Source organism: Nerophis ophidion, linkage group LG29 (assembly GCF_033978795.1).
Source record: "Nerophis ophidion isolate RoL-2023_Sa linkage group LG29, RoL_Noph_v1.0, whole genome shotgun sequence".
Classification (NCBI taxonomy): Eukaryota; Metazoa; Chordata; class Actinopteri; order Syngnathiformes; family Syngnathidae; genus Nerophis; species Nerophis ophidion.
The window spans coordinates 4,234,095-4,247,397 of record NC_084639.1 but is presented as its reverse complement, the minus strand read 5'-3'; the positions used below and the strand labels follow the sequence as shown (position 1 = coordinate 4,247,397).

The 13,303-nt window shown below is 39.6% G+C and overlaps 1 protein-coding gene across 1 annotated transcript in view; it reads left to right on the top strand.

The window, feature by feature from the left end:
- Positions 1-12,235, top strand: part of LOC133546097 (polycomb group RING finger protein 3) — a 136,233-nt gene extending 123,998 nt beyond the window's left edge. The window contains exons 7-10 of the mRNA XM_061891939.1: positions 2,400-2,488; positions 2,677-2,814; positions 6,448-6,528; positions 11,618-12,235. Coding sequence (XP_061747923.1) covers positions 2,400-2,488; positions 2,677-2,814; positions 6,448-6,528; positions 11,618-11,665 — 356 coding nt within the window. The 3' untranslated portion in view covers positions 11,666-12,235. The remainder of the gene's footprint in view (positions 1-2,399; positions 2,489-2,676; positions 2,815-6,447; positions 6,529-11,617) is intronic.
- Positions 12,236-13,303: the final 1,068 nt, after the last annotated feature.

Below are 13,303 nucleotides of genomic sequence, written 5' to 3'. Positions count from 1 at the left end.
CATCTTGTTTTGAACGCTCCTTCGGTTAATCCTACGTACGTGTCGGATGTGTTAATGTCCTTGCGTATTACCTTTGCTTGGTAAACGACTGATGTCTGTAAGCACCTTCCGTTGAGAGGGCAATCAGGTTTCTTGCGACAGTTACATTCCTTATTGGTTTCAGAGTCGTTTAGTCTGGGGGTAGGCAGTCCTTTTGCAATTGCTTTGTTGTGGTTTGAAATGATTTGTTGCATGTTATTCATACAGCTGTAGCTCAATTTAATGTTCTTGCTGAATATTTTTCTTAGAGTGTTGCCTTTGGGGAAGTGTTTGTCGATCAGAGTGAGGAACTTGCGGCCGATGTTGGTTGAGACGTCTTTGCTGAATGGCGGATTGTACCAGATGATGTTGTTTCGTTTTCTGCTCTTTTTTGGTTGGTTTCCTGGAGTGGGTTCATAGGTGAGGGTGAAGTTGTATCCGCTTGCATCAAGTGCTTTCTGGTACGGGGGGGTTGCTTGGTCTCTTTTTCGTTCTTCTGCTTTGTCTCTGTTATGTTTTTGGACATTACTACTTGCCGTCGTTTTGAAGCAATGCATGATGGGAATCCGGATGTTGTGTGTCAGTGTATTAACGTGCCGGCTGGAATAAATAAAGACACGCTTAGAAATAGCTCCGTGCTTGCCTACTTTATGGATTATACTGTTGATAAACCTATTGATAACGGAGACATATATGTGCAGTTGTGCACTGGGCTCCAAAAGCTGTAGATGTTATGTGACGGGGACGGCACGGGTGGAAATCGGGATAGCAGTTGGCCCGGGAGATTTTCGGGAGGGGCACTGAAATTCGTGAGTCCCCCAGGAAAATCAGGAGTGTTGGCAAGTATGATTATTACACCCAAAAATGTGCTTTCATTTACCCTTTTAATATTTATTCCCATCTATTTTTATTTGTGTTTGACTTCCTCTTCTACTGTTACCCAGTAGCATTATTTTAGTTTTACTGAGATTCAAATATAGTCTGTTTTTGTCAAACCATTTTTTTTATTGGTTCATTTCTTCTGTTATTATTTGTATTTGCTACTGTGTGTTCTTTCCTGAACAAAACGCCGTTGCATCATCTGCAAATAATACTAACTTTACAAATGTCATTTATATAGAGCAGGGGTGTCAAACTCATGTTAGACCAGGGGCCACACGGAGAAAAATCTGCTTCCAAGTGGGCCGGACTGCTAAAATCCCGGCATGATAACTTAAAAATATAAACACATTTCAGATTATTTACTTTGTTTAAAAACAGAACAAGTACATTCTGAAATTGTACAAATTATAATATTGTTGGGGTTTTTTTACACTTACATGTCGCGGTTCATAGTATTATATCTTTATTTGCCGTTGTTTATATTTTCTGAATAAATTATATGATAATGTTCATCACTCATTGGTGTTTATTTTTAATCTATCAAGATACAAAATTATATCAAAATCCAACTACAGTATGTTTTTAATGTAGTGCGATCATATTCCTCGACTGATGTACTAACGTGATTTATTTTGTACATTTATAGCATCATCTACAACAGGGGTCTCAAACTCATTTTGCCTGGGGGCCACTGGATCCAGAGTCTGGGTGAGGCTGGGCCTCAACAGAAAATAAAATCCAAATATAAATGAACAAAATGAGGATCAAGAAATGTGAGGCAATGCAAATTAAATAATTAAAAAAAAACAAATAACAGTTTCATTTGGTCCAGGTTATCAGGGACTGTTATTGCTGACGGACAGGTGTCGCGGTGTGACTGCAGCCAGGCCCGTGAGAAGACCCTTGTCTCCAAGGCAATGTCTCTGTCGCTTTCACTCATTTGCCGCTTTTCCACTAACGCAGGGGTAGGCCACCCAAAACGTTGAAACTCGCGGGCTCACTAACATTATACTTTCATATTAAGGTGTCTCAGACCACTGATCTACGACGATACAAAAAATTGCTATTGCGACATCCAGTGGACACATTTAGAACAGCTGTTTCTTTCATTCAAAAATGTCGGGTTAGTTTTTATGCTCAGCAAACTCATCCCCCGGGCCGTACGTTTGACACCCCTGATATAGAGATTGAACAGTTTTGGTCCGAGTATTGATCCCTGAGGTACTCCACAAGATATTTTTAGCTCTTTAGAAGTGCGTTTGCTTCTATTCACGTATTGCTTCCTGTTGGTTAAACAGCTTCTAATCCAGTTCAAGACCGACCCTCTGATGCCATACTGTTCTGATTGATGCTAGGATTAATTTTGTTGAATCCATATTGTATTTGTGATCTCTTCAGATATTTCGATTAATGCCATTGATGTTGAGGAAAGCAACGTCCGAGAAGTCTCCCTGCACTTGCGAAAAAACTGTTCCTGACTAATATTTGCATGTCAACAGGGGACGCCAAGTCAGAAGACACGCCCAATAAGGAAGCGGGAGAGGAGAAACCCGAGGAGGACAACGACTATCACCGTAGCGACGAGCAGGTACGCCTTTTTAGCTCCCGGAGACCCAGCGTCCTCTGCGTTGTTGAAACAAATGTCCACTGTCAAGGACGCCGGTTCTCAGAAACATACTTAAAAGTCCCATATTACGCTTTTGAATTTTTTTTGTATAAATGTCTGAGATTATTCGCTTTATTGTGCCCGCTGACCACGTTTGTGTGTGCTGACAGGTCAGCATCTGCTTGGAGTGCAACAGCAGCAAACTTCGAGGCCTAAAGCGAAAATGGATCCGCTGCTCAGCGCAAGCCACCGTCCTCCACCTCAAGAAGTTCATCGCCAAAAAGCTCAACCTGACGTCGTTTAACGAGGTAAAGTCGACCTCCGGACGACATTGCTCATGACGCGGCGAAAGTCTACAATTTGCGAACGGCGGATGATAAGGAACGCTTTGGTCGTGTTTTTTTTCTGTAATTGTTATTATTATTACTTTTAGTTGTTCATTCTAACAGTACAGTCATTTCACAACAAGCTCTTGAATATGTGCTTTTACTGTACCACCATCCCGTGTGTGTGTGTGTGTGTGTGTGCGTGTGCGCGCGCGTGCGTATTTCTGATTTGACTTCTATTTGAGACCCCGAACTAAACTGAAGGGGATCTCGGAGCAACAGTGGGCCCCAGAGATGTGGCGTATAGGCCCACCATTGTGTTAACACACCTTGACGCCCGTCAACCCTGCCCCAACTATGGGTAAATAGCCCCATTGCCTTGTGGGTCAGCTTATTTAGGCAAAGGCTAAGGGAGCACATCCTAACAGAAAAGCAATGTGCTGGTGGTGCGCAATTCGGCGGGCCTTGAAGGACTAAGGACCCGGCAACTTCCTGCAGTCATGGCGAGGGACTGGTCGTCATGGGCTCACCCATGCCACCGGGTTTACCTCATTGTGGCGAAGATAGTGCTCCTGGAGAAAGCGCACCTCCTTTGGCACTAAAATATCTCCTTGCGCAGGTGCCTTGCTTGCTTTTGCTATGTCGTCATCGGACTCGATGGACAACCATAAGCAAAGCAAAAAAATGTCTACCCTTCTTGAGACATCAACAAGGAAAAGTACCTTGCATATGAGGAGCTGTGAACAAGTTAGGACATAAATCATGGTCCCAATACGGAAAACCATTGCATCCATTAGAAAGCCAAATACTAGAGTTTGTGAACATTGCTCCAAAGCCAGGCTTTTTTTGTTGATTTAATGTGCATACAGAAGTCAACATTGACAGGTGCAAAGGCAGCAATATAAAACATAATATAAATTATAATTATAATTATTAAAGTAAACTAAAACTAAATAATTGTAATGATGGCTTCATCTGACCGGGATCTTCAGCTCTCGCTGGATCGGTTCGCAGCCGAGTGTGAACCGACCGGAATGAGAATCAGCACCTCCAAGTCCGAGTCCTTGGTTCTCGCCCGGAAAAGGGTGGAGTGCCATCTCCGGGTTGGGGAGGAGACCCTGCCCCAAGTGGAGGAGTTCAAGTACCTAGGAGTCTTGTTCACGAGTGAGGGAAGAGTGGATCGTGAGATCGACAGGCGGATCGGTGCGGCATCTTCAGTAATGCGGATGTTGTATCGATCCGTTGTGGTGAAGAAGGAGCTGAGCCGGAAGGCAAAGCTCTCAATTTACCGGTCGATCTACGTTTCCATCCTCACCTATGGTCATGAGCTTTGGGTCATGACCGAAAGGATAAGATCACGGGTACAAGCGGCCCAAATGAGTTTCCTCCGCCGTGTGGCGGGTCTCTCCCTTAGAGATAGGGTGAGAAGCTCTGCCATCCGGGAGGAACTCAAAGTAAAGCCGCTGCTCCTTCACATCGAGAGGAGCCAGATGAGGTGGTTCGGGCATCTGGTCCGATGCCACCCGAACGCCTCCCTAGGGAGGTGTTTAGGGCACGTCCAACCGGTAGGAGGCCACGGGGAAGACCCAGGACACGTTGGGAAGACTATGTCTCCCGGCTGGCCTGGGAACGCCTCGGGATCCCCCGGGAAGAGCTAGACGAAGTGGCTGGGGAGAGGGAAGTCTGGGTTTCCCTGCTTAGGCTGTTGCCCCCGCGACCCGACCTCGGATAAGCGGAAGATGATGGATGGATGGATGGATATAATTATAAAACTAAACCAAACTAAAATATAACTATAAAACAAGATGGCAGGTAAAGAAGGACTTGCCTATTCATCCCCGAAAAAACCCGCCAGGTGAGCAGCGGATTTTTCGACTTCCGTTGCTGACGTAAGACAACCCGCGTCCCATATGTGACCACAGGATGAACAAGTGTGTCGGTTGTAAAAGTGCTCCCCCTCTGGCCGACATATGAAATAACAAGTGTGTATAGGAAATGGAAATGCACCCCCTTTCGCCAAAATTAAAAAAAAGAAAATAATGAAGATTAAAAACCAATTACAAACAAACATTTTTGCTAAAAGCAGTCTATATCTCACAATGTGTCAACGTTTTTCTTATAAAATTGGGAAAATGTTCTCATATTATTTCTGTTTCTGTAATATTGCAATATTTTCTCGTAAAATTATCCCTTTTTTTAATGTTTAATTATTACTTTTTAATGCAAAATGGCGACATTTCATGCAATGTGTGTTTTTTGTGCTGTTCTGGCTGTGTCTGCACCCTTATTGGAGAGGATCACAGACCCTTTTTCTACACCCAAAACATTCAGCTCATTGAAAATATGCATGCTTATACCCAGAGGTGGGTAGAGTAGCCAGAAATTGTACTCAAGTAAAAGTACTGTTACTTTAGAGATGTATTACTCAAGTAAAAGTAAGGAGTAGTCACCCAAATATTTACTTGAGTAAAAGTAAAAAGTATGTTGTGAAAAAACTACTCAAGTACTGAGTAACTGATGAGTAACCTGTTTGTTTAATGATTACGGCAACAAATAATGCACAAAAACATAAAAATAGCAATGAGCAAATTCAGAGCCAGGAATATCTCTTAAGCAACTAAAACAATAATATATATTAAATAATAGTACATTAAAATAAAATAAAAAAAATGGCACATTGAGCCACAATAAAGGCAGCCGCAATACACCGCTTCCGACCTACATCTTTCTTCTTTGACGTCTCCATTATTAATTGAACAAACTGCAAAAGATTCAGCAACACAGATGTCCAGAATACTGTGGAATTATGCGATTAAAGCAGACGACTTATAGCTGGGATCGGGCTATAAATGCAAGCGTCATCATACCGCAACGTTTTCAACAGGATACTCCGTGCGAAATTTAAAATTGCAATTTAGTAAACTAAAAAGGCCGTATTGGCATGTGTTGCAATGTTAATATTTCATCATTGATGTATAAACTATCAGACTGCGTGGTCTGTGGGTTTCAGTAGGCCTTTAATACAGCGGTTTATGTGAATAAAAGACGTATAACTTCCGTGGCTGTTCACATTTTAGTCCCTCCCCTTCGCACTGCACACTCGCCATTTTTGTGGACCGTTTTCACTTTTCCGCGCCAATGCACTAAAAGGTCCAAAGTTTGCGAGTTATATACTTTTTGTCCGCATGTCCTCATCATGGTGAAGATTCTGAGAAGACTTCCACGGCTCTCAGAAGAGCAGAAAAACTTCTCTGAGGCTTTGACGCCTGGCAGGCGACGGTACTTTTGGCAGAGATAACGAGCGTCGCCTCAAAAGCCGAGACATCTAAGACCGCTTCTTTCAACCCACCTCGCCTCGGATGTCTTTTTCAACTCTTCTTGACTGTTTTGGGGCTTCTTTTAACTCCCGACAAACTGCCATGGTGTCACCTGGAGAGCCAGCAGGGGGCGCTGTGACGCCGCAGCTGGCAAAATGTAGACTGGACAGAAAGTGGTGTAACCACTGCTGTGACAACGCCCGGTCGCCACAATGTTGGAATGAACAGCTTGTTATTAGTTTTAATTATAAACACTCCTCTTTTTTAAACAACTATTGTTTTTTTTTGTCTCTCGCAGTTGGACATTTTATGCAACGAGGAAATCCTGGGCAAGGACCACACTTTGAAATTTGTGGTAGTGACAAGATGGAGATTTAAGGTAAGGTAAATGATAAATAAATGGGTTGTACTTGTATAGCGCTTTTCTACCTTCAAGGTACTCAAAGCGCTTTGACACTACTTCCACATTTACCCATTCACACACACATTCACACACTGATGGAGGGAGCTGCCATCAGGAGCAAGGGTGAAGTGTCTTGCTCAGGACACAACGGACGTGACGAGGTTGGTACTAGGTGGGATTTGAACCAGGGACGCTCGGGTTGCGCACGGCCATTCTCCCACTGCGCCACGCCGTGCGATGAATACTTACACTCCGCCACCCGCACTGGTTTAAATGTAACTTAGATATTGGGTTTCACTATGTAAAGCGCTTTGAGTCACTAGAGAAAAGCGCTATATAAATGTAATTCACTTCACTTCACCATTGTGGGGTAACAGTGCTGTCTTGTTTTCATGCTTTTTTTTCGAAGTTTTTACTCTAACACTTCGAAACGTGTTGTTGAAATGTAAAGAGCAATACAAGACTTAAAAAGACTTAAAAAGCTGTAAGAATATATTTGTTTTTAAAAAGAGTTACAAAAAGAGAAAACTGAAATTATATCAAACTGAGTTTTGATTTAGATTGGACGTGTCATTGTGAAAGTGCTTAAAGGAAAATGCAAAAGTATGTTGGAGTTTGGGTGTTGGTGGAGGGAACGGTTATAAAGTCATCAAAAATAATTGGTGTTAAAAAGGGGGCAGATAAATATAAGAATATTATTCTTCCATCTGCTCCTTTCTGATCATGGAAATGTATAAGAAAGAAAAACAAAAAAAAAACAATGATAGTGTCAATTGTACGTGGCTTGTAAATATGCATTTTCATGAAAGGAATAAAAATAAATGATGATGATGATGATACATAATCAAATCTATTATCTTGGTATTTCTGTTTACAGTAAACCAAAACACGTTAGCATGCTAACATTAAAGTGCAAACTTTTTTTTGCTCAATTTCTTCTTTTTTTCCCCAGCCACACACTGTAGAGTCATATGACTTGGTATGTGACACAAGCTAACCTTTTTGAAAGCAAGAGCTGCTTCTTAGGTACTGATTAATGTGAAGGGCTACCAGTTTGATACACACTTAAATAAATGGCCAGAAATAGCCAATTTGCTCAATTTACCTTTAATAAATAAATCTATATATGTAAAAAAAATGGGTATTTCTGTCCGTCATTCCCGTCGTACTTTTTTTTTCCTTTTACGGAAGTTTTTTTGTAGAGAATAAATGGTTTAAAAGAGGAGAAAACACAAAAAAATATGAAAATTAAATTTTGAAACATAGTTTGTCTTCAATTTCGACTCTTTAAAATTAAAAATTCAACCGAAAAAAATGAAGAGAAAAAAACTAGCTAATTCGAATCTTTTTGAAAAAATTTTAAAAAGAATTTATGGAACATCATTAGTCATTTTTCCTGATTTAAGATTAATTGTAGAATTTTGATGACATGTTTTAAATAGGTTAAAATCCAATCTGCACTTTGTTAGAAAATATAACAAATTGGACCAAGCTATATTTCTAATAAAGACAAATCATTATTTCTTCTAGATTTTACAGAACAAAATTTTTAAAAGAAATTCAAAAGATTTTGAAATAAGATTTAATTTTGATTCTACAGATTTTCTAGATTTGCCAGAATAATTTATTTGGAATTTTAATCATAATAAGTTTGAAGAAATAGTTCACAAATATTCTCCGTCAAAAAAACAGAAGCTAATATGAAGAATTAAATTAAAATGTACTGTGATGAGGTGGCGACTTGTCCAGGGTGTACCCTGCCTTCCGCCCGATTGTACCTGAGATAGGCACCAGCGCCCCCCGCGACACCGAAAGGGAATAAGCGGTAGAAAATGGATGGATGGATGGAAATTAAAATGTATTTATTATTTTTTACAAAAAAAAAATAAATGTACTTTAAATTGTCAGGAAAAAAGAGGAAGGAATTTAAAAGGTAAAAATGTATATGGGTTTAAAAATCCTAATATCATTTTTAAGGTTGTATTTTTTCTCTAAAATCGTCTTTCTGAAAGTTATAAGAAGCAAAGTAAAAAAAATAAATGAATTTATTTAAACAAGTGAAGACCAAGTCTTCAAAATATTTTCTCGGGTTTTCAAATTCTATTTGAGTTTTGTCTCTCTTAGAATTAAAAATGTCAAGCAAAGCGAGACCAGCTTGCTTGTAAATAAATAAAACATTTTTAAAAAGAGGCAGCTCACTGGTAAGTGCTGCTATTTGAGCTATTTTTAGAACAGGCCAGCGGGCGACTCATCTGGTCATTGCGGGCTACCTGGTGCCCGTGGGCATCGCGTTGGTGACCCCTGAGCTAACTATTACAATGCTCACGTTAGCGTGCTAACATGCTAACATTAGCCTGCTAATGTTTTTATCCAGCTTTGCAACCGTTTACCCCAGAGCCATATAACTTGGTATGTGACACTTGTTAACTTTTAGCGTGCAAACGATAGCATGCTAGCAAGCTAACTTTAGCATGCTAACTCTTTCATCTAATTTTACACTCTTTTCTATATTTCCGCAGCCATACACATTTGAGTCGTGCGACTTGGTACATGAAACATGCTGACTGTTATCGTGCTAACGTTGGCACACATGCTAAGTGTTAGCATTTTTATGTAAACACGCTCGTGTTTTAGGCTATCACTGTGGCTTATTTTGCACAGTTACACCTATAACTCACGGATTCGGACACTCGGCACCATTTATTAAGTACGACGGCTTCCGGCGACCCCCGGCCAGAGGTCCAGGGCACATATAGCAGGCCCAAATTTCCTCTGGAATTTTCTAGTTGTTATGATTACCATAGAACAGTCTGACAAAGATCACATTTTACTTGCAGTGTAACTCCAGTGTAAGCGCGCACAGGCCCCCAATGTGGGCCCCAATTGTTTTCCATCTGACATCATATGGACAAAGATGAGATCTTCTGGAAAAAAAGTTGTGTGGTCAGATGAAACAAAAAATTAGCTGTTTGGCCACAATTCCCAGCAATATGTTTGGAGGAGAAAAGGTGAGGCTGTCGTACGGTCAAGCATGGTGGTGGTAGTATTATGCTCTGGGCCTGTTTTGCTTCCAATGGAACTGCTGCTTTACAGAGAGTAAATGGGACAAGGAAAAAGGAAGATTACCTCCAAATTTTTCCGGACAACCTAAAATCATCAGCCCAGAGGTTGGGTCTTGGGCGCAGTTGTTTGTTCCAACAGGAGTGATCCAATCACTCTGTCATAAAAAAATAAGAGTTGTAGAAATTATTGGAGACTCAAAACAGCCATGAAATTATGCATATATATATATATATATATATATATATATATATATATATATATATATATATATGTGATAATGTGTGTGTATATATATATATGTGTGTATATATGTGTATTCATACATATATATATGTGTTTATATATATGTATTTATACGTGTATGTATATATATATATATACATGTGTGTATGTATATATATATGTATGTATATGTGTATATATATATATATATGTATAAAAGTATATTTGTATTTGTATATATGTGTATAGTCCGTCCATCTGTGTTGGCCCTGCCATGAGGGGGCGACTTGTCCAGGGTGTACCCCGCCTTCCGCCCGATTGTAACTGAGATAGGCGCCAGCGCCCCCCGCGACCCCAAAAGGGAATAAGCGGTAGACAATGGATGGATACATGTGTATATGTATATACAGTGTACATATATATGTATGTAGGTATATGTGTATATATACATATGTATATATGTATATGTATAAACGTATATTTATATATATATACATATGTATATTTACATATGTATATGCATGTATATATATATATATATATATATATATATATAGGTATATATGTATATACGTACATATGTATACGCATGTATATATATATATATATATATATATATATATATATATATATATATATATCTGTGTTTAAATAGAATAGAAAGTACTTTATTGATCCCTGGGGGATCAATAAATCTCCTGATGATTGAGGGAACCCCTCATGAAACAGTTCTGTAGAGATGAAGTAGTCTTGTGATTTTTCCCACACCTACATATATATATATATATATATATACACACACACATATATATATATATATATATGTATATATGTGTGTGTATATATGTATGTATGTACTAGGGGTACTAGGATGACAGGGGATGCAAAACAATAACAGTGCAATACGTTTTCATGACATGGTCACTACTGCCTACTTTGTCTTGTTATATTCTTATTTTACTGTTATATTTTTATTCCCATTGTTGCTTTTAATTTTTTATTCTTATTGTAATATTTCTGTTTTTTGTTTCCATTTAAGCCCCCATTATTTACTTTTTTAAATTGATCTCAACATTGTACACTGCTGCTGGAATTTTAATTTTCCTGAAGGAATCAATAAAGTATTATCTATCTAACTATCTATCCATCTATATATATATGTTTGTATGTATGTATATATATATATATATATACATATGTATACATATGTATATATATATGTACATATGTATACGTATGTATATATATATGTATATATGTATATATATATATATATATGTATATATATATATATATATATATATATATATATATATATTTACAGATGTATACACATATATGATTAAGATGAAGAGCAAGATAACTATTCATCCATCCATTTCCTACCGCTTGTCCCTTTTTTTGGGGTCGCGGGGGGTGCTGGAGCCTATCTCAGCTCCATTGGGACGGAAGGCAGGGTAAGATAACTAATTCAGTTTTAATGTTTCAGTAGGCCTCTGGCCCCTTTGTAGTGCAAATGTTGGGCCCCGAGGTCCAAAAGGTTCAGAACCCTTTGTATGTATGTATGTATGTATGTATGTATGTATCTGAAAAGTTGAATGATTTAGGGTCCGGGGCCCTTTGAACAAAATCCACATGAAAATGAACATTGACAGTGCATGCCAGGGCTCCAGGTGGCGCTATAAGCCTTCACTGTAAGGCCCTCCAAGCCCCCAAAGAAGAACGGCAGTGAGCAGGTTACTCAATATCTCACCACTTTTTTTTTCCTTTTTCTTCCCAGAAATCCCCCCTCCTGCTCCATTACAGACCCAAGATGGATCTGCTGTAGCGAAAATGGACTTATTATTATTATTATTTTCTAAAAGACCTGGCGTCCGCAGACTGTGCTGAAACATCTTTTTAACCAACGTATGCAAAGACGATCAACCAACAGCGAGCAAACGCCACAACAAAACGACACTCACACAAGCCAGCAGCTCGGGACGCTCCAAAAGAGGGCGGGGCTTACTCCTCCCGCGCAGGTACCGCAACACTGGCGTTTTTCCTTTTTTTTTTTTAAATTTTTTTTTTTTTATTGTAGGATCAAAAGCGACCTTTTTCTCGTTGGTTTTGTGCGCTACATCCGAGATATGTGAAGAGAAAAAGGAGATAAAGCATATATTTATACTTTTGTACAGTTTAAAGAGACTTAAAGACACTACTGGTGCTCTGTTTACATGCAAATGAGATGTCGGGAGTCACATGACCTTCTTTTGGCCAATGGAAGCAAAGGATGGTTTTATAAGAATTTTTTTTTGTTATTTTTTTTTCCCCCCCTCCCCCCATATTTCTTTCTCCATCTCGGGAGCGCGGAGACTTTTATGGAAGATATTATATAAAGTGTCCATCTTAATCCGCTTATCGAGTAAAATATCTCTGAATGTGTCTTCCCAAGCCCCTCCCCCCAGGCCCCTCCCCTTTTCTGTTGTCTCATTTGCTATTGATGATTGTCAATTGTGAGCAGGCTGCTTTGTGTAGTAATTTATGTTCCATGTTGTACATAGCGTAGGGAAGGGCAGACGTTAGACTGTTAGCACATCCAGAAGTGCTATCTGTGAGGAAATGTTTTAACACAGACCTGCTAGCAGTATCAAAATACATACTTTTTCTTTCTTCTCCTACCTTTTTACGTTTGGGACGTCCACACCTTCCGGCAGGTTCCGACAAACGCTTCTAAACTCCGTAAACGTAAACTTTCGCTCACTAAAAGTTCACCGCCGAATTTGCATAAATGACCATGACGTATGTGGGTGGCAATTTTGTGGGAAAAGTAAGCAAAAAAATATATAAAGTGTTGAGAAATACTAATGAACTATTTTCGGGTGTTGTTGGTTTTTTTATGTCACAAGAAGGGGGGGGGAGCACAGGAGCACTGGTGGGTCACGGAGAACTTGGAGAGTGATGCTCCGGAAGTGTTGAAAAAAAACTAAAAGGAGTCGCTAGTTGATTTTTTTGGTGGTCTGAATGCACTCGCTAAATTGGCAACGCTGATCCCTCCTGTTGAGTCTTCTTATTCTCTGCTAGATTGTTTAAAAAAAGACCAAAAGGAGTACCTAGTTTTATTGGGGGGGAGTCTTCTCACTTTACTCGCTAAATTGGCAACGCTGATCCCTCCTGCTGAGTCTTCTTGTTCTCTGGCAGACTGTTTGAAAAAAGACCAAATAAAGGAGTCGCTAGGTTATTTTTAGGGGGGGGGGGGGGGGGGGGGTGAATTAACTAGCTTAATTGGCAACGCTGATCCCTCCTGCTGTGTCTTGTTCTATGGCAGACCGTTTGAAAAAAGACCCAAAAAACGAGTTGCAAGTTTTTTTTAGGATGGGGGGGTTTGAATTTACTCGCTAAATTGGCAACGCTGATCCCTCTTGCCGTGTCTTCTTATTTTCTGGCAGACTGTTTGAAAAAAGGCCAAAAAAAAGAGTCGCTAGGT